This window comes from Diadema setosum, chromosome 15 (genome assembly GCF_964275005.1).
Source record: "Diadema setosum chromosome 15, eeDiaSeto1, whole genome shotgun sequence".
NCBI lineage: Eukaryota > Metazoa > Echinodermata > Echinoidea > Diadematoida > Diadematidae > Diadema > Diadema setosum.
The window spans coordinates 24,493,970-24,516,439 of record NC_092699.1 but is presented as its reverse complement, the minus strand read 5'-3'; the positions used below and the strand labels follow the sequence as shown (position 1 = coordinate 24,516,439).

Genomic DNA, 22,470 nt, shown 5'->3' with positions numbered 1-22,470 from the left:
GATCTGGGGCTCTTGACTTTGTTTACTGTTTCAGTGTTTGAAAGTAGCAGTGGATTAATGGTAAGTTGCTAGTGCTCAGTATTTAGACATCTTTTATTGCAATTTATAGTGGTCAATATCTGGCATCTGCCTGGGATTGCATGTGCAGATTGTGTGGTCGGTAATGCCGTTAGACTCTATCTCTTGTAGAAAAATGATACACACACCACTGTAAGGGAACATTGTAATGTGTAAACGGTTGTAACAGATACGCCGAGAGAGGGCGGAAGAACAACGAAAGATGGCGACTGTCCACGGAGGACTTACGTTGACGTTTCGGTACCAAAGACCGAATTAAAGTGTTCGAAAGGCAATTCCCTGTCTGGTTCTAGTGTCATTCCCTGTTGTGCAAAGTTGTCCCCTTTCAGCACTATAAACATCTGCAAAGGAGAACTGGTATTTTCAAACATTGCAAAAAGAAAAGCACTCAAGTCAAAGTTTTTTCATGTGTGGTAAATGTAAATATGCGGTCTGTTATTGTTGCGTCAATGCGTTGATGCGCGTTGTATCCATGCCAATGGCGCAGTGTGCGTGTGGTTGGCATCGTTGGCATGGGCACACGGAACGCAACTTTTATTTTTATGGGATAAGATGACGCAGATTTAATTGATTCTTGACTTTGACTTTGACTTGTGAGACAAATGGACGTGGACATAGTCTCTGCGAGTCTTTGATGTCGAATAATCAAAAGTTCGACTATATTTGTTATTCTGTATAGAGTCTAGTTATCCTGGCGCATTGGATGTACGCATGAGGATAATACAGAGTAACGGAGTTTATACAATGTATCGGCAAACTGAGACTGTTTGATTTGTTCAATAAAATCTATGCAACGTCAACTGGAGACTGTCAGCGTCATCATTAACCCGGCTTACAACAAATGGTGTCAGGAGTGGGATGATGACAGCCTGACGGAGTGATCCACTTCATCCAGTTGAAGAACCCTGATCGACGAATAACAGCCTCGAGTATGACGGAATAATGGTCCACGTTTCGCTCCGAGGAGACCTGCTGTTTTGACGACACTTTGGTAGCGGACAGGAGTATGGAGGAGTGTTGGGTAATCTTGATCTTGATCTTGATGGTGTAGATCGATCTACGTTGATCAGCCCTGGTAGAGCAGCACTACTCTGTAGGCGTGTCTTCATCAGCCCGAAGTTTCAAGATAGCGCGCTATCTTGCGGTTACCAAACTAGTCCGATGTCAAAATAGCGCGCTATCTGTGTAGTGAAGACGCAGATAGCGCGCTATTTGATCGGGAAAATTTCCCCCAAAATCTTGGTCTAGTTCGTCAACTAGAGCGCTAATTCGTGAAATAGCGCGCTATCTTGGGTGCGTCTACATCAGCCCGAAATTTTCTCGATCTCTCCACGCTTCTGGTTAGCCAGCTGGCAATGGAAAGCGCATTTACAAGCAGCTAGTGATTGTGTATAGTACATTACACGCACGGTGTATTCAAGGATCACATGTGTGTACTATAGGCCTACTGTTGTTGTCATCTTTAAAACCAGGGAGGTTATTTCTCTCACCTCCCTATTAAAACTCAGTGCCGTGCATGCTAGCTGGGTTTTGTTTGTTGTTGTTTTTTTGTAAACTTCTTCTTCTGGTCCACTCTATTCATACCTTGGCTGAAGATTCTTGCAGATTGTGTGCATTTTGGATTTGTTTAAACATTGCAATTCGTTAATTTCATATAAGATGCCTCACTGGACAGAAGAAAGAGTAGCGTTATTAATATCCCTTTGGAGAGAATTTGCTGTACTGCTCACCTCCCTGGTTGTAGAATCGTACATACGGTGATATAGGAGATTTTGAGCGGGGAAATCCACTTTCGAACCGCGAGCCAGGCAGAGTAATATTGCAAAGTGCGCATGCGTCAATTTTCGGACTAATTTCCCGAAGCAGGCTGTTCGAGCTGATGAAGACGCACATTCGCTGTATCGGGCTATTTTCTAAGACCGCAAAATGTCCCGCTAGTTTGAACTTCGGGCTGATGAAGACACGCCTTGTGAGGCAGCTTCATGATGATCAGGCTCGTTGATGGTGGGTTGGAGACTGGAGCTGATGATGGTCCGTCGGGAGTTTTGCTGTGGACGTCGGAGTGCGCTGGCGTGAGTCGGGGGCGGCTGAACATCAATCGGGATGCGAAATCGACGGTTACAGAGCTGCGATATGGCATCTCACGCACTGAGCAAGTATTTTGTAACTGAAATAATGGATGATGCTGAACTTTCGTTTAACCGATTGGACTTCATGCAGATTTTGGACCTATGATGCCATTTGGGCATTACGTTTCATGTTTGAAAATGACGTGTCTTAATTGGTCAGTTTAACTGCGTCATTAGTCATGTGTGAACAGTTTGTTTCAAATAAGCATGTGCGAATTGATAATTTCTCTTCGACATCATTTGGACAGGCAATGAAAGGGTTGTGTGTAAATCTCGCTCTAGGCCATGCACTAATTGAAAAGTTTGGTGGGTATTGTGAAGATGGCACTGAAACACCTTTTTCTAACTGGATGGAAATGTTTAATCTCACAGTTGAGCCTTTCAATTTAAGTGACGAGGAAAAGGCTAGAGTTTTAGTGAACAACCTCATAGGGCCAGCAAGAGAAGAGATTCGCTATTGTCTGTTGGACGAGAAGCGGAGGAGTTTTACAGAGGTTGTAAAAGCTCTCCGTCTGTGTTTTAGTCGAGAGAATTCTCACTATTTGCGGTGTTTGTTCTATAAACGTGTTCAACGTGATGATGAAGACTTGGCAGGCTTCAGTAGGGCTCTCATGCGTCTTTATGCAAAATTGGTAGATGCTGCAGACGATGAGAAGGAAGCTGCGGCTCTGAGGCAGCTTAGAGACGAAGCTCTGTCAAGCCAGTTTGTCAGTGGAACACGGGATGAGAGGGAACGAATTTTGTTGAGGCGTTTGCACATGAAAAATCGGGGATGCCGATTTGAAGTGCTTAGGAGAGAAGCACTGTTAGTTCTCCGTGAAGATTGTATGCTAGAGGGAGATGGGTTGAAAACTGGGAGTGCTGATGCTGGAACGCAAGTAGTGTTCACTGACCCGGTTGCTCAGCAGCTAGATCTTTCCTCAGATACAGCTGAAAAGGAGAAGGAGGATGCCATACCTACTCTTTTGGATGGGGGATCGCAGATTCTGGGTTGCGTTGATGTAGATGAGGGTGGTGCAGAAATTGATGCTGGGGGACATGGACATGAGTCATGTGATGAACAGGTTGATGCAAATGATTTAGATGCTGGGGTGCTTCTAATTGCAAAACCTGTGGGAGAGGGTACCGAGAGGGGTACCGAATTATCACATAAAGGTCAGGATGTCCAAAAGCATGCAAAAGTGCAGCCACCAAGCACTCACGTAGCGCCAAAGGAGTGGTCAATTTCAAAAGAGGGGAATATTACTCATGGTAACATTGTTGTCAATGATGTAATAACAAGGGAGGCATGCATACCTATCTGTAACGTGTGGAAGAATGGATGTCATGTTCAGGGAACGGTATGGGGGCCCTGGGAGTCCAATTGGAGACCGAATTTTCATGAAAGCTTGGTCGCTGCAGGTTAGAAATTCGTTGTCCGTCCATGGAATTTGTTGTGACTTGATTCGCTTACAGTGTATATAATTATACGTTCATGACTGCAGCTGAAACTTGTGTACCATCTCAAGTAGCAATGGAATTAGGAACTAGATGCCAATTAGAGATGCAATGCGAGAAATGGTTATCAATATAATATGGTTGTTTTAATTGATATGTGATTGATAGATGTTTTTAATGAGATATTGAAATAGTGATAAGAAAGTATTTGAAATCACTACTACGTGGAAAAATGAAGGAACTATAGTCATTGTTTTCATTGTTTTGTTGGAAGCTGAACAACATCGCATTCTGACAATATTAGTGGTTGTTCAGTGAGTCAGAAACTTTTGATAATGAGAATAGTTGGTCGAAAATTCATGCTTTGAATGATCCCTTAATTTGTGTGAAGTTTTGTCAATGAGCAAATAATTGTTGACTGTGACGATATGACACATAAAGCGGGGAAGTTACCTTTATTATTATATGCTTGCTAAAGCGGGGAAGCTCATTTTTGTTAGTAGTGAATTCTAACATTCCGTGACTTCACTTTGTTTTAACTGTTGCATTTCCTGATATGTGTTATTTTGAGTAATAGAGAAATATATTACTTTTAGAAAATAGATTATTATCATACGGGTCGTATGATATAATCGCGGGGAAGTTGTCGTGTTGTTGTATGTACAATTTGCATATGTATTAAGAGACTTGTCTATGTATTGCGTCTCGATATAAATTTGAACTACTACACACATTAATGTATGGTTTTATATACGATGTATAGAACATGTTCTGTTACGGCACGTTTGACGTTATTCTGGGCTTTATACATGGACCATTTTCTCGGAGAATCTGTACATAACTGACAATGTAGAACAACTGAGCTTTATACATTGAAGCGGAACTGAAGAAAATTGTAACATATTGATGTGTTATTCTCTTGGCCCGGAACGTTTATGCCATGTATCAAATATGAGTTTGTATGATTTACTGTAAATTTGGAAGGTTCAAGAGTTTCAGCTCTTCGCAGATTTCATAAAAGTTCAATTTTGTAGTATTTCGACGTTTTTATATTTGACTGGAAAAGCGGGGAATGCACGCTTTCCTGAAATATATTTTTGTAATTATCTGCTGTTTAATCCGCTCTTATATGGAATTGCTGTAAAGTGTATAATGATTTGACATGAAGAGCGGGGAATTTTTTGTTATGTATTATTATGTACGATGTTATGAAAATGATATGATGTAATTGGGATTATATAACCCATGGTTGTGTTATATAATCGCGGGGAAGTTTGTGGTAAATGTAAATATGCGGTCTGTTATTGTTGCGTCAATGCGTTGATGCGCGTTGTATCCATGCCAATGGCGCAGTGTGCGTGTGGTTGGCATCGTTGGCATGGGCACACGGAACGCAACTTTTATTTTTATGGGATAAGATGACGCAGATTTAATTGATTCTTGACTTTGACTTTGACTTGTGAGACAAATGGACATGGACATAGTCTCTGCGAGTCTTTGATGTCGAATAATCAAAAGTTCGACTATATTTGTTATTCTGTATAGAGTCTAGTTATCCTGGCGCATTGGATGTACGCATGAGGATAATACAGAGTAACGGAGTTTATACAATGTATCGGCAAACTGAGACTGTTTGATTTGTTCAATAAAATCTATGCAACGTCAACTGGAGACTGTCAGCGTCATCATTAACCCGGCTTACAACACATGTATTGAAATTTGAACAAACGAAAATTTAATACAGTTATGTAGAAAACCGTCCCTAGCTAGTCTACTCAGTCTTGCCTTGGTATTGCCTATTGGAATTTGTTTTTGTTACATGTATGCACGTCCAGCAAATTCAGATCACATTTTATGCAGGATATTTTAATTTTCCCAAATACAATGCATTGCAAAGTCTGAGACAGGTGAGACTGACTTGTTTGTGCAGGTCTCGCATCTGATGATCTAGTCAGATATTGAAAACTTCATCTCTCCATGAATTTAAAGCAGCCCTGCATCTATTCATAGATTTAAAATGTGGGCCCATACTTATACATTGCATTTATCAGCTACCTTTGTGTTTATGTACAAACAGCCGACCTGCTACCCGGGATAGGATGCTATGTGCGACCCATTCTGCCCCACCATGTCGGGAGAGATTTTCCAGCCACTGGAGACCTTGGAGGACCAGGTGGAGGCAGGGCGTGGCCCGCTGACCTGCCGACTCTGTACCCAGGAGTACGAGGACCCCCGCATCCTCAACTGCTACCATGCCTTCTGCGGAAACTGCCTTCGGGGGAGGGCGGTTGATGGCTTCATGACATGCCCTCTTTGTGGGTGAGTTCACACTTTTAATCAACTAGCTTCAGTAACCCTGGTTATCACTAGGGGCCTAGGGCTACCCCTTGGTAAATATTGCTTTTGAAGTTGATCATATTGGTACTCACAGAGTAGATGACTGGAATTCCTTGGCTGAAGACATGGTGGAAGCTGTCAATGCTTTCAAGAGTAGGCTTGACCAGCACTGCACTGGGAAGGCAAACAATTCTTGTCTCCCTATTCCCAATAGACAATTCTTATTTCTGATGTGCAGTAATTTCAAAAAAGCCTGTCTGCCTTGCCTTCTTTTTAAACTGGACAAGAAACCACCCACCAATGATGTGGGCTGATAATAGAGACTGATCAGAAGAGGATAGACCTGGAAGCCCGACTGCTACTATGCAACAATCTTCCTTGGTAAAGCTGAAGGAAAGTAGTATTATCACTGATTAAGATTCCGATAGTGGGTAATGCTGGTGTTAGAAGTGAAATTTGAAATGATGGATTATGGTGATGTTGGCATATATATACTAGTATTGCAATATTCTTTAAAAGACTTGTAGTGTTGCTGTAATTATTAGTGGAGTTGGTATCGATGTTGATATTGTTGTCGGTGATGTTGATGGGGTTTGTGATGTTTATGGTGATACTTGTGAAATCGGTGACAAAAGATGATGATGTTGGCAATGGCATTGGTGGTAGTGTTGGTTATGTAGTTGAGTGGTTGCCATCTGATTGTGGTCACGGCTCTGTTGGTATTCTTTGCCATGGCTGTTAAAAGAGGACAAATCATTGTGATTTCAAGATTAAATCAATTGTTTCTTTCCAGTAATCTTCTCTCTCCTTGTCTCTTTGTGCCCCCGTACAGCACCAAAAGTTTCTTGACCTCGGGATCCCCTTTGCCACCTTTGGACCCTGTCCTTGCCTTCCTCCTCAAGTCATCTGAACAAGAGAGGGCAGTATGTGCCAATTGTGATAGTGTGAGTATCAAGTTCGAATATGGGCTTATGTTCAGTCACTAATTCAATTCATGTACACATAGTCTAAGCAACCCATATGATATGAGATGGCAATTTGTCAGGAATGTACAAAATGTCCAAATGTCAGGGATCGATATTGCTACTCATGGAGGTTATAAACTCCTCAACATTGACCTTTGACTTAAACGACATATTTAAACCCTTCTGACGGAGCATTCTTAACCTGTTTTTTACAGAAACCTGGTATACCGGGTTCCCAAAATGTAGTCAAGAGTTCCTGCATTTGTGGCCTAAATACAGTACAGTGTATTTTTATTTGTGTTATGCTGGCATAAAACATGGCTTTGATAGAAAGAGTAGAGTTTCTTCTATCAATGTCAGTTTTCTTTCTGTACAAAAATTGTATGTATCGCAGTATTATTTGCCATTTTCCACTGTAGTGTGCGCTTATTTTGCTTTAAAACTCGTGTGAAGGTGTACATGATGATCAAGGCTGAATTCAGTACAATTGTAGATGGTTGCTTTTGCTGACCCCATTCAGGTGCCTCTTTTGTGCACCCATCAGCGCACGCTGTATTCATACCTCGTGCCTGTTGCATTGTTCGATGGCTTATGTAGTTGACCGTGGAAAAGGGGTACATGTACAGCTTGACTGCTTTTGCACAGGTGGATTGCCAACCTGTTCATTCTCTGTCTACCTGCAAAGAGAATCTTGTTTAAGGGCACTGGAGGCTCTCGGAGAATTGTTAATACGTTCTCCTCCACTGTTCTTCACCTAGAGTGCAACAGACATACATGACTGCTTGCCCAGTCCCATAAGCGAAATAAAGTTAAATTAAATTAAATTAAATTATACTTGGCTGATCTTATTCACACATGGCAATTCACACATCTGCTGTGCCCTAGCTGTTTGCAAGACAAAGGGGCACTTCTGTTGATATGGAAGCCAGGCATTTATAGTGCATGTACATACAACTGTGTACATACCACCACCGTCCTCGCCACGCATGCTTCATTTTTTGGCGAGTACGATGCATACTTCTAAGAACCGAAAGAAGGCAGACTATTTACTATGAGGCAATTTAATTTTCGTGGGCAGTTTATGCACTATGGGACTGAAGGCAGTTGTTGAATGTATACTTCCATTTTCAGCCAGTCAGAATCAATAATTTATCGAATGAGATATAATGCAAATTTGATCCCCTCACCACCTGTAAATCATGGTTGATGGAGACCTGTGAAATATCCTTGACACCCGTCAATGTGTAAGATCGCATCTTCTGTGTCCTACACAGGTACAGAGTTCAATGTTCTTCTGCAACACCTGTCGCCAGGCCCTGTGTGAGGTGTGCAAGGAGGAGACCCACAGGGCCAAGATGTTCTCCTCCCACCAGATGGTAGCCCTGAAGAGACGGACAAACGACCAGCACAGGAAGTGTGGTAAGGGGTCTCAACAAACTACTCTGACTTTGAAGTTGGAATCACTGTTTTGTGCTGGGTGTGGGATGATGGACAATTTTCAGTCTTTGTACTTTGTTATATTTCTTGGAATCTGAAATTTGTCATGTGCGTTAACAAAGTTTGCATTGACTACTCTATTTTTCCCCAGATGTCCCCTTATATATTAAGGTATTGTAAATTTGATTTGATTTCATCTCTCTTTTTTTTTTTTTTTGGGGGGGGGGCGAGTTATCATGACAGTGAAGTAAAGCAGTCAAATATATTATTGTGTGCTTGCTCTCCTAGAGCTGTATGTTCTTCAAGGTTGTTCTGTGCATTTGCATGGTAAATCATACTGCATGATGATGATGATTGTTTACTGTAAAACACAATATTTTCATGGCATGAAATATTCACGAATTGGAGCCGACGGCCTGTTTCACGGCATGAAATTTACGCGAGTTGCCTCTAACATTCAATGTGTATATAGTGTAGACAACACTTTGTAAACATGGTTATTGTCATGTGCGTTAACAAAGTTTGCAATGACTACTTTATTTTTCCCCAGATGTCCCCTTATATAAGGTATTGTAAATTTGATTTGATTTGATCTCTTTTTTTTTTTTGGGGGGGGGGGGCGGGTTATCATGACAGTGAAGTAGTAGTCAAATATATTATTGTGTGCTTACTCTCCTAGAGCTGTATGTTCTTCAAGAGTGTTCCGTGCATTTGCATGGTAAATCATACTGCATGATGATGATGATTGTTTACTGTAAAACACAATATTTTCACTGCATGAAATATTCACGATTTGGAGCCGATGGCCTATTTCACTGCATGAAATTTTCGCGAGTTGCCTCTAACGTTCAATGTGTATAGTGTAGACAATAACTTTCATGTGCATTTTAATTTCGCAAATCTTGGCTCTCAGGAAATTCGCGAAATTAAAATGCACACGAACATTCCTTGTTTTACACTACTCTGACTTTGAATCAATGTCTGACGCCAGATGTGGGATGATGGATGGTTTTCAATCATAGTGCTCTGGTATACAGAGAGTCAACTCTAATTCTTTTATCATGTGGACTAGTGACACTTGATAAAACAACACTTTATGAACATGGTTATTGTCATGTGCATTGAAAAGTACTAACGCCTTAACAAAGTTTGCAATGACTACTTTATTTTTCCCCAGATATCTTGTGTAAGATATTGTAAATTTGATTTGATTTGATTTGATTTGATTTTTTTTTTTTTTTTTTTTTTGGGGGGGGGGGGGTTTATCATGACAGTGGAGTAAAGTAAGTTTAAGTGTATTATTGTGTGCTTGCTCTCCCAGAACTGTATGTTCTTCAAGGGTGTTTCATGCTCTTGCAGGGTAAATCATACTGCATGATGATGATGATGATTGTCTATTTATAGTATTCATATATATAAGTATGTATGTATGGAGAGCTGTATACAATGTCTTTCTGCCATGACAGAGTGCTCAAAGCACTTGACAATGTATAACCAAGGAGGTTTAAGAGTTGGAGTTCCAACTGTCTGTAATTATTCAAAGAGTTGTCAGATTTCTATTGATGTACAAAAGAATTTCACAGGTGAATTTGTGCCTTTGATGATAGATGTTCGAAGCCGCCGTCTTGCTGAGCAATCTGAAGATTCATTTTGAACATTAACATAATATTGACCATATTTTGCTCATTTATTTATTAAATGTAATGATATGTCTTAATGATAAAGCATGTTTACAAAACAAAAGTCAATCCCGTGCAGAAATTTGTGCAAAATTGTAAATTAGAGCTGTACCATGTGAAAATGTTAAAGATTGTACCATCCTGGAAAGCCGGTTTTATCACTTTTCCGCTTAATTCTGACAAATAAAACTAACATGGAATAATCTTCAAATATAATTCTTTATTGATAGATATATCATATTAGTGCCCGGGTATGCCCAGTTGAGTAATTTTCATCTTAATTTCAGCATTTTTTGCGCAATTTCCATTTGCACATCCTCTTGTCTGTACCACCTGCCTTTTATAAGAAGGGATAGCGAAAAGTAATTACCATCACAAAGACATATCTTTTTTAGAAAGTGGCTGGTGATTATGCAATGAGACACGAGTCAATTGTCTTCTTATCTGCGTGGCAGATCCTGTTTGACACATGCTTCAAATATTTTTGAGCGGCGGCATCGAACATCTAGCAAAGGAAATAAGACAGTTGTGACTCCATTCTCTTGAACCTCCTTGGTATAATGTACCTCTATCACTGGATTCAATCTCACACCTCTAGTGCACTCACCCCACTTAGAGAGCATTCCAGCCTGCCACCTTTGAGCAGTAGGTGCCAAATCTACAAACCAGCAGTGCATCAGCCAAGAAACAATGAAAATTCAGATTTATATCCCACAATGCCTGCTAGCAGCCTTATACATTTAGTTTTATTCATCATCAATATTCCTCAAATTGCAACCCTGCAGAGGTGTACCCAATTCAGTTTGTGTATCATCACAGAGAATCAGATTCCAAATGTTTCTGTTATTTTTTTTTTATCGCTCTATTTACAGCAAACCATGGGGAGGATTACATCATGTATTCCACAGAGAAACAAGACCTGCTCTGCATCAAGTGTTTCAGAGACTTTGAAAAGTGAGTGTCTAGAAGCTTCCATAACATGTGATTACTGTATATGCCAAATTTTTAGCGAGTCTAATTTTTCTCCAATCTGACAATTTTGTGAGTGGTTAAATTCGCAGTTGTGGAGTACAGTACTGAATAGAGGAATGTATGCATGAACGTCACATCCATTTTGAGATCAGAGTTAATATTTTTCGCATGTTTTTAGATTCATTAATAGCACCTGATTCGTGAAATTCACAAAAATAAAAACCTTGCGAAATATTCGGCTTATACAATATTAGAATATTAGTGTATGTGTGTATAGTACTACTAATGTGTCAACAGTGATAACATGCATGTGGATTTTTTTTCCCAGACAAGTATCTCTTAGTCCTGAGTGACAATGTATCATGTATTAGATAAAAACAAAGATTTATGCAAATCCCTTATAGAGTTTACAATTAATCGGAATGGCAAAGTGCTGTCGATTGATTTTATTTGTCATGTGCTTAATTCAAGAATCTTATCAGTAACTCTTTTGTTGCTATTCAGCCTGTACCTGTAATGATAAACTTTGCCAAACAATTGTAAACATCATATTGACAGACATAGCAGTCTCTATGAATTATGATAATTCTTGAATTCATACCATCTCTACACACCTGGCTAGTGATCACCAACAAATACTTGTCTTTCGAACTTATTGGGCCGGATGCATAAACGCTAGCAATTGCTTGTGCTAGCCTTTTACTCGAATCCGTATGCATAAAAACAAGCAATTGCTTGTGAGCAGAAGCTTTTGCTAACAAGCACAAGCAATTGCTTGCTGCCCGCAAGCAATTGCTTAGAGACCAAGCATTTCCTTAAAAACGTATGCATAAAACATACCTTTTGCTAGTTCTTGCTAGCAATTGCTTACGATTTTCCAAGCTCTGTAAAATGAGCTTGAGCTTTTGCTTATCTGGGACGTTCCCTTTTAAGTACCATTTTCATATTCATGGAAGAAAGACCACACTTGTGAAGGAGTGGTATAAATCTACAAGAAATTACTCATAAGTAGAGTAGGAAATTTTTCATTTCAACAACAGGAATGTCCAGTGGTTAGCACGCAAAATGTGATGAAAAACAGGTAGGGTGTCTGACTTCGGTGGAGAGCAAGACGCCTCTCCACGTGAGATCTGGCAGATCTGGGCTACTGTAAGCAGTGATGGGAATCAGCTAGTGATATGTGGTGTGTGTGTGTGTAGCTCTTCTGCTATGTCAGGAAATGTTTCTGCACACATGCCCATTCAAATACATGCTGCCACACTCGCCTTTGTTCTTGTGTTCACACAGGCGTGACGTCCCTTTTGTTGAAAACGCAAGCAATTGCTTGTGCGGGACAAGCAAAAGGTATAAGCACTAGCAAAAGGTTATACATATGGATTTGAGCAATTGCTTGAGCTAGATCTTTTGCTAGATGAGCTTGTGCTTTTGCTTGAAGCAATTGCTTACAAGCAATTGCTTGTTTTATGCATTCGGCCCATTGCTGATTTCATGTATCTGTCATTGCCCTCAGATATTCATCATATTCACTGCAAAACTCTACTCAACCAAGTGTGAAAAATTACCCTTGCATAGATTTTCACTTTCACAGTTGCCCTGAGACACAAATTTGTGAAAACAGGGGCACCTCACAACAACAAGGACTTAAAAGCCATAACAATGAGCTTGCTAAATCAGGTTTCTCACAATATCAGGGTACAAAAACAAAAGAAATAAAATGAGTTGGAACCTGGAAAATCACCTTGTGAGAAGAGGGTTTTGTTAAACAGTAGGACCTTGATTATCCATCCATGTCGGGGAAAAGCGGGTGGACGGATAATAAATTTGGCCGCATAAGAGAGATGCTCTCAAAATGCAGCACTTTGTAGTATATCATGCTAAGGGTATACACTTGTTCCAATACTGATTCACTAATATCATGATTATCTGCATGGCATTGTCATGTTTCATACTTCATAAGTTGATACTGACGTTGAGATCAATATTGCGACTCATCGAATTCTGCCGCTGTATTGTGCTGTAACCACTACTGTGCACACAGTGCCAGTGCCAGTCATTGACATCGTCTCACAAACTGACCGAAAAGTTCCAGTCCGCTGCGATGATTGGAATATGTTCCATCATGTATTTGCAAGATAATGGGTAAACATGTGTTTGTTTTGAGTGAAATTTGGCACTGAAAGTACATTAAGATATTTCTTTAAAATGTCAGCCAGTCGATGTCCGAATAACAGAGAATCTGGATAACCGATGGCCGGATAATTGAGGTCCTACTGTATATACCCAACCTCTTTATAACAGGGTTCTACATTTTTTCACTTTTCAGGGAGGACAGGGCCTTCTGTCTGGACCTGGAGTCGGCCTACAATCAGAGCTGCAGGCACTTGGAAGACCGCATCGGGACCATCCGGGACCTGCAGAACTCGGTCCACGATGCCATCATCCTGTTCCAGGCCCTGATGCAGGAGGTGCGCTCCAACGCAGAGAAGGAGCGGGGGGCCATCCAGGAGCTCTGTGCCGACATGCAGGAGCGGATCAGCCTGAAGAAGGAGGAGCTCCTGAAGGATGTAGACAGGTGAGTGACAGACTGTGCTTGGAGGAGCTGGAGAAATTTGTTTAATTTCAGACTTCATAAGGAACTAGGAAAGCATTCAGAGAATGCAGACCAGCAGCTTATTTCCACCCAAATGCACATAAAAATGTGAAAATGGTCCTGATTCCCAGTGGTGAAGAATCATTTCTTGTGTCTCTGCCTTTTAGCTTCCTGCTGCTCATTGAGCCTGTGCTCAGTTTGCGTATAAGCACTGAAATACATGCAACTTGAATTTCCTTGTTTATTGGCCTATTCTACCAATGATAAAAAATCCTTCCAAAAATTCAACAAAATCTTAGAATCCAGATGGTGACCTCATACAAATCTGTTCTCAATTTTTTTTTTTTTAGTTATGTTGCAAACAGGCAGACAAACAAACAAACCAACACTGGCAAAAACATAGCCTCCCTGGGCAGAGTTATTGATGCATGAGAAGGTGTGTCTGTGTACATTCTTTAAGAGGTTAATTCTTTGGCCTTTAGCCAATGTACCTTGGATTTTGAATGAAAATAATCAGTGATTATCACTCAAAATATGAGAGCTCTCAAGACTTCAAGAAATAATTGTAAATGTGACTGTCCAACAACAAGCTAGTATGATGAATTCAGCACTTGGTTGATACATACGGGCAAAGGGAAATAATTGTTGATCTTTCCTCTCAGACTCTTACGATCAACACACTTGCTGTCCTGCCACAGAAACAAAACAAATTATCTTCTGATGTTGAAATGATATCAGCATTTGCAAAATAGAGTCATTTATAAAAAAATTGATTCACATAGTCAGGGCATAGTTTTTGATGGTGTTCCATGTCGAAAGTAAGTTTTTCTTCAAAAATGGACAACATGAGGGAGTAGAAACATGATGCAGCATGCTATTTTCTTCCCTTTTTTTCAAATACATTTGGCATGGAAAATTCAAAAGCTGGAAATGATTCAGATTCCTTCTTACCTGCTGTGTTGTGTTTGTTGCAGCCAACACGCCCAGAAGGAACAGGTCTTCAAGGATCAGCTTCCCAACCTGGCCGCGCTCCTCCCCACGCTTCAGACCTATCTCTCCATCAGCACCATGTTTGTCAACAATGCTAACATGTATGAGTTCCTGGACCTCAACTCAGTAAGTCCTCTTCCCTACAAATGTATGACCATTGAAGTACTGTAAAAGTGGATATTTTCGCGACTAAAGTTTTATTTTGTTTTGTTTTTAATTCCGCGGAATCCAGACATCAACTACTGGAACATATGGCAAGCAAAATTATTCGCGTGCTTTTATTTTTGCGCTAGTTTTAGGTTGCACGAAATGCACAAAAAAAGAAAAAAGAAAAAAAAGGCAGCATCTTAAACAATAAATGTTGAAATTCAGTCAAAACCAAACTTGGTGCATGGATGAGCCATGAAAGGCCAGTTTTGTTTCATGATTTTGCAGTGAACATGATGAACGCCCCATGGTAATTAATTAAATTGGCAGAAATGTATCACAGAATTTATCACAAAATCGGCATAAACTGTGAAAGACTCGTACTTTATGGTAATCATAAGCCAGGTGTGTGAGAAGTAAGACTGCAAGAATTATTATAAATCACGAGAATTGCTATGCCATTATGGTTTTTACAATTGTTTGGCAAACTTTATCATAATATAATAGGTACAAGATGAAAAGCAACAGAGGAGCTACAACAGTCTTGTACTGATAAGAATTGAAAGTAAATAAGTCAGATCAGTTGACAAAACGTTTCCATTTGGATTAATTGCAACTCTTTGAGGAGCAATACCTGATATAGCATAATTCAATACTTGAAAGCTTCTTCCCCCCCCCCCCCCCCCAAAGGGTTAGATTCCATGTTATGTGTTGTAGTGATTGTCTGGAGTGTTGTAAAGTCATTGCGAAAATGCTCCATCCTCAGTCACAGGTTGATTTTGAAAGGAAGATGCATAACGGCTGCGTCACGAGCTAATCATCCCAACAGAGGAAGAGATCTATTCATATGTTATGTGATGGGCCTATTCCTATACAAAGGAATCAACAGTTGCAAAGTGCAATAGGCAAATGTGACGACAGCTGAAAGCATTGATGAACATGATACTGTGGTTTTCATTCGCCAATATGTTTTTTGTGCAAACTTGGTACTGTGCCATTTGTGAGTGTCCATGAATACCTGTGTAGAGCATACTATGTTAAGATCTTATGATGAGTGATTATGTGATGCATATCAAAGCCAAAACATAGTTTTCAGAAGGGCTGTGAATTCATCTTCCACCATTTGGAATTTGTTCGCAATGCATCAAAAGAGCCTACTAAGAAAGGAACCTGGCTGATGCAATTTGCCAGGATGATGAGTTGTTTTGGAGTATTTTAAGATCAAAGGTGTAAAATGATTTCAATCGTATGCATATGTCTCTTATTATAGAAGTGCCCTCCCCATTCATTAGTGGGTAGGTAGAATGTTAAGTGATGATTGATCATGCCCTAGCAATAGTATTTTCCAATGAGCTGCATGCAGTTCACTCTACTGTAGATGATCAGTGGATAACGCTATGGTCCGATTAGTCGATTATCAATAATCAATTATTTAAAAAAAATTATGTAGCATACGTAATCAGGCATGCTGTGAGACTGTAGTACTTTTGACAAAATTTTTTGGCTAATATTTTGCATTTTTGTCATTACCCAACTGAAATTGCATTATTTCAGCGTTATTTTACATATTTCTCTTGCATATGTGTACATTTTAGAGCAAAAATCAACAGTTTTGCAGGCATATGAGAACTATGTTTTCACTCTTACTGCTTTCCAGTCTTTGATGGAAAGACTAGAGGCCATCGCCCACCAGCCCCACCAGCTCCAGCCAGCTGAGAGCAGTGAGATCAGCACCCACTACGAGGCCAAGTTTGCCAAGTGTCTCAAGCCGCTGCTCCACGTCCACCTCGACGACTGCTCCGACTGTGGCAGCAGCTCTCCCATCATTCACGTTTCCATGCCAACGGTGGGGGCAGCAGCGATGCCCCAACAGTCCACGCCCAGGTGGGTTCTCCAGGAGCTTATTTCACAGGTTGCACAGTGTAATTTGCGAGGTAATAATGCAGATTTACCGCAAATCAAAACAACACCATGTCAGATGTTCATGATTCAACAATCTCACTTGTCTCAAAATATACATTGAAATAGGTGTGGGATGTGTTTGCATATGATTTGCATTCCATATTAGATGTCAATTTTTTGTTTTCTTCCTACCAAACCTTGCGGTTGCTTCACCAGGCTTCGGGAAGCCACACTGCCCCAGTTCTCCAATGCCTACATCTCCAGCACCCTGGCACGCCACCTGTCGCTGTCCAGTGGGTCGGGGATACGGCGCGGGAGCAAGATTGCCACCACGATCCGGCACCGCATGCAGGAGGGCAACGGCCCATTTGTGGAGCACTGCAAGGCATTTGAGGCCAACTTCAGGGTAACTATCATATCTCACCTCACCATTCTCTAGGCTGATAATGGATTTTGTAGCAGCAGATTCACCTCCTTTCATCACAAGTAGTGTGATATGCTGTAGCCTTTGTCAATAATTGTGAAGTCACCATTACCTGAAGTTGTAAGAGATTTTTTCTTTATTATCACTACTGTCATTGTTTTGATTATGACTGAGATTATTTAATATTATTATTGTTATTATTATCATTTTAATTAACACTGTTATCAATATCATTTATTCAATATTGTATCATTGTCATCGTTGCAGTCATTGTTGTTGTCGCCATGTTTATCATTATCACTATTGATATTATTGATATCTTCTGTATTTGTTTACATTTTGTAATTGTAAAAAAAAAAAAAGGTATAAGAGAACAATCTCTGGTCCATAATTATGTGATCAACAGTGTGTAGGTAATACATTTCACGAGTGAAATTTTTTGTGAATCAGGACTTCCCAACAATTTGTTAGTGGTTATATTCACGAATGTGGAATACAGAAATAAATTGAAAAATGTAAGTATGAATGTCACATTTATGTTGGGAGCAGAGTTATATATTTTGCATGTTTTAAATTTGTGAAAAGCACCTGAGTTGCAAATTTGTAAAAATAAAAACCTGGCGAAATGTATGGCGTATACAGCAGCAGATTAGAATTACGTTATGCTGAAACATGTGCTAAAGTTCCGTGATGTGCTCTCCTGTGAAATGCTCGCTAGAATTATAGATGGTCAGCTTGACCTTCGTCTCTCTGTTCTCCCAGCTGCTCCAGCATCGCATCCACAAGATGAAGGAACAGGTGCAGGAGATCCACCGCGACATCACGAGGAGAAAGTGTCTGGCCAAGAGAGAAAAGGTAACAAATGTGCACCATCTCCTCTTCAAATCACTGTACTCGTTTACCTGTGTTTTCTGACCTTTGCCAGGACAGCAAAGTCCATAGTCTGAAGGCTTCCTGCCTTTTTCAAATCACGATATTATGAAAACAATGTCAAGTTTTTTTTTTCCACCACAGTGACATTGTTGACATTGGGTTGAAGCTAGGATGTAGCATATGACGCAGTGTCTCATCCATTAATATATTTGCACAATTGCACAGTTGCATGTCCACCATCAGTATGCTGATTTTGTGATAATTGTAGATGAACTCACTGCAGTTGTGAGTAATCCATACTCGCTTTTGACCATTTAACAGTTGCAAGTCTGTACAAACTTTCGCTCTTTAAAAATCAAAAAAAAAAAAAAAACATGGGGTGGGAAAATATGTAATATACTTGAAACGTTAAAGCAAAATCCATTGCTGAGGGTTCTGCTTGAAGATTCTTTTTCATCAAAGCGAGGGTAGGAGGGGGATACATTGACCCTTGACCCCATCAGCCAGCAGCAGCTCCTCCAATTTCAGCTTAGGATCTTTGAATGAGAATTTGAAATCTTGGGCAGAGTTGTAGATGTGTTGAAAATGATTGATGAATGCACCACACGACAGTCTGTTTCTAGTAGACTGAGAGAAGTCATGTTGATCTGTCTTATCTGCCAGGTGACAGACATACTGGATGAGTGCAGTCAGGTGGAGATCCAGATCAGCACACACACAGCCACCCTAGAGCACATGAAGATCATCTTTGAGAAGGTAGGATGCTGGTTTTTATTGCATGAGATGTGAATACCCCCATGAGCATCTTTTCTCCAACTGGTAGACTTGAGAGAATTTTTGGCCAGTTAAACTTGACGGCTGTGTACACACCCACCAAGCAAAGTTAGCCAATCAAATTGGGCATCTTCACTGAATTTTTTTTCTTCTTGTTGTTGTAGTTGTCGTTGTTTTGTATGCCCTTTTGGTAGCTAGTGCAATGAATATTGCATATATACAGCTGTATTGTAGGCTGAGCTGAGTACAGTGCAGTACAAAGTTGATTACAGTTTCTGACTTCATCAATGAAAGTAGAATGACTCGGTCTGCTCAGAGAATTACCAGATACAACTGTAGTCTGTCTCAGATTGGGTTGTCCACAGTTTAGGAAGGAAAATGTAAGAGAAAAGGTTGAGAATGTGAAGGCCTTAAATGCTACACTTCTGCAGAAGAGTTTGTTCCTACCATACTGTTATTATAAGAGCTAGATTGCCGTACTAAGTGTTAGCCATCTGGTTATTAAAAAGAATGCCTGTTTTGCCTTTCGCACATTCTGTACCTTGTAGTGTCTTCTGTTTAAGGCTTTCTTTGTGATGTGTATTTTGTTGTGTCTATGATTATGAACTGAATATATTTCTTAGGGATTAACCTTTAAAAGCTGGTCTTAGCCTATGTTGATTCCACCACTTTCTAAATATCATTTTATTTACAGCCTCTGCTTTGTACATATATGCCTTTATGCTTTAATAGATTATTTAGTTGTGTTTCATTAAATTTGTGAAAATAGACTGAATTGAATTGAATTGAATTGTTTGTGCCATGGTCCCAGATATGGCAGGAGATGTTAGACAGAGTGTCCAATGAACAGGACATCTACCAGACCCAGCTGAAAGACATGAACTACCTGAAGCAGGAGAACAGCCACCTAGCAACCATCGCTAGGCAGATCGCCCCCTACATCTCATCCATTGAGGCGGTGGCCCAGCAGATCGATCCCAGGTCAGTTTGCACACCCGCACTGCAGTCTGTAGCATCGCCTTCCTCATCATTGCACTCATCTAATGATATTTAGACCAATGTGACTGTCCTGCTCTAAACCTACAAAAAGTCACAGATTAGGATTCTGTGTAATTGACTGAAATATTTCATTTGGGTTGACCGACTCAAATTTTTAGATGTTTTTCTTACCTTCAACTTGTAGGAGAAGAAGCCTTTCTCTACCTTCAGTCAAGATTTGGTCATAACACAGCCATAATCGAGATACTGAACTACGTAGAAAAGTGGAAATGCATTTTGACCTGCTCTTTGTGGGTTTTGAGCTTGGCGGTCACAAATGCTTATAAAACGGAACAGAGAATTCCACGTTTTGAAGAGGGAGGTGATAAAGGAGATGTTTGGAGTTAGGGAGATATGCTCTGCCGCCAGAGAAAAATGTAAGAGAGATTAATGCTCGAAGTGAGAGAAAAAGCACTGGAGATGCAGCAAGAAGAGAGAGAGAGAGAGCGAGTGAGTCAGAAGAAGGAAAAATGACAATAAGAAATAGAGGGAGAAAGAGAGAGCAGCAGTAGGAAAGAAAGCACAAAGATAGAGAGAAAGAGGGACACATAGACAGACAGACAGACAGACAGACAGAATGACAGATGAGGAGGGAGAAAAGAGAGTGATAATGTGTTCATAATTTGTATTGTTAAAAAAAAAAACATCCTCAATACCTCATCAATTTAATACCACTTTGATAAAGATACCTGATTGATTAGAAACCTCAAGATTTTAACTTTAACTTGCATGTATGTGTTACAATGTATATAACAGAGTGCTGTGTTGCTGTTGTCTCTCCCACGCATTAATCATGATCTCATTTCATAAAGACTTTAGTCACTGTCTCTTATTATAAAGACGTAAGGATAGCTATTCTTGTTGGAAGAAAACCTCTTGTAGCAACAGCCAATTGGGGAGCGGGATTCTTGTCATTACCATGACACTTGCCATTGTAGCAAGAGATGTTGTTATAGCAACTGTCTATGAAATTGAAACCTGATATACAATAGACTTCATGCATAACATTATTCACGTTGGTAAAAGAAAAACAAAACAAAACAAAACAAAACAAAACAAAACAAAACAAAAAAACACCTCTTCAAGATCATTACGAATTGCTGTCATTAATGCTTTACTTTGTTGTTCTAGACTATTGTACAATTAGGCTGGCCATACAGGCAAAGGTGTTTGCAGTGTCTGTTACATAGCCTTGAAAGATTTATTAGCAGTAAAAATGTATATGTTAGATCCCTAAACTGCTGGTTGCCTGAGAATCATAAGAGTATCGCCACTGTGTATAGTTTGTGGACTTTGTGACCATCTGGCTCTCTCGTGAAGCAATATTTTTACTTTTTAGAATCTGAGCTACGTCTTTGTTCTCTAATATTGTGTGTACATTAAACTATGAAACCTTTTTAGTTCAAACCGATTGTTGTATGCTTTAACAAAAAAAAAACAGAAGAAAACAAACTAAGTTAAGAGCACCTGTTTGTTCGATGCAAAATTTTCTCTTAGGCAGAAGTGTCTTAAATAGAGAAAGCCATTTCAAAAAGTATAATAGCATGGTGATAAGACATGTGATTTAGAACTCTTGCAAGAAGATTAGTGACAAACCAGAACGCCAGCAGATGGTCTTCAGCCTGAAGCCTGTGGCCACCATACACATTGATGTATTGCCCATAGCAGGACAAATTGGGCAGTTGCTTGTATGGAAGGTCTTTGAAGCATGATTTCTTCTTTGGGGAGATGATTGTACCAGTGCCCAGCCCCTGTAGACAAATGACCACTATAGACAGGTGACCATTACTGAGTTAAAGGACAAGTTCACCTTCATAAACATAAGGATTGAGAGAATGCAGCAATATTAATAGAACATATCAGTGAAAGTTTGAGGAAAATTGGACAGTCGATGCAAAAGTTATGAATTTTTAAAATTTTTGTGTTGGAACCGCTGGATGAGGAGACTACTAAGACTTGTGATGTCATATGAGTGCAACAGTATAAAAAAAATGTAAAGAAAATCCAACATATTTTCATTTTATTCGCACTTGACTTGCCTCTTTCTAAAGGCAATGGGAATAATATTACCCATAACATATGTCAGTAACGTGTCAAGGGAATGTGTACTTTTTTCAAAAGATGAAATTTTGTGAAATTCTCTTTATATTTTCCTTATATTGTTGTACGCATATGACATCATACACTGCAGTAGTCTTCTCATCCAGCGGTGACTGCACAAAAAATTTATAACTTCTGAACGGATTGTCCGATTTTCCTCAAACTTTCAATGATGTGTTCTACTAACATTGCTACATTCTCTCAATCATTATGTTAATGAAGGTGAATTTGTCCTTTAAATTGTAGGTTTGACTGTTTATTGTAGAAGTCTGAAGGGTGTGACTGGTGATATTTTTCTCTGTTTCTTGCCAAGGAGAGTGATTGAAACAGAGGACCTCAGCATGGACACAACCAGATGACAGAGGGCGCCCTAACCTCACCCTACATATCCCAGCATGCCTTGTGTGTACTCCCTCGTGACAGGGGACATTTCACACCCATTCCACTTAAATTCGCCGTACTGTGCCTGTGTGTGACTGTAGTGTAAAGGACAGATGCTTTTGATGTGGCTAACACTCCCAAGTTGTGGCCAAGCTCTAACATTCCATGAATGACATTCCACTACCTACAAGGCTCGTCCCGTAAGCATGGTACGTGT

The 22,470-nt window shown here is 40.0% G+C and overlaps 1 protein-coding gene across 1 annotated transcript; it reads left to right on the top strand.

Annotated features, from left to right (window-relative positions):
- Window positions 1-5,741: 5,741 nt before the first annotated feature.
- LOC140239069 (RING finger protein 207-like) lies at window positions 5,742-22,355 on the top strand. Its single transcript, XM_072318965.1, has 12 exons — window positions 5,742-5,963; window positions 6,814-6,925; window positions 8,221-8,365; window positions 10,935-11,016; window positions 13,358-13,606; window positions 14,599-14,740; window positions 16,419-16,676; window positions 16,905-17,069; window positions 17,850-17,942; window positions 18,624-18,716; window positions 19,546-19,715; window positions 22,186-22,355. The coding sequence occupies exons 1-12, from the start codon at window positions 5,749-5,751 to the stop codon at window positions 22,229-22,231; spliced, it is 1,770 nt and encodes a 589-aa protein (XP_072175066.1). The 5' UTR covers window positions 5,742-5,748; the 3' UTR covers window positions 22,232-22,355.
- Window positions 22,356-22,470: the final 115 nt, after the last annotated feature.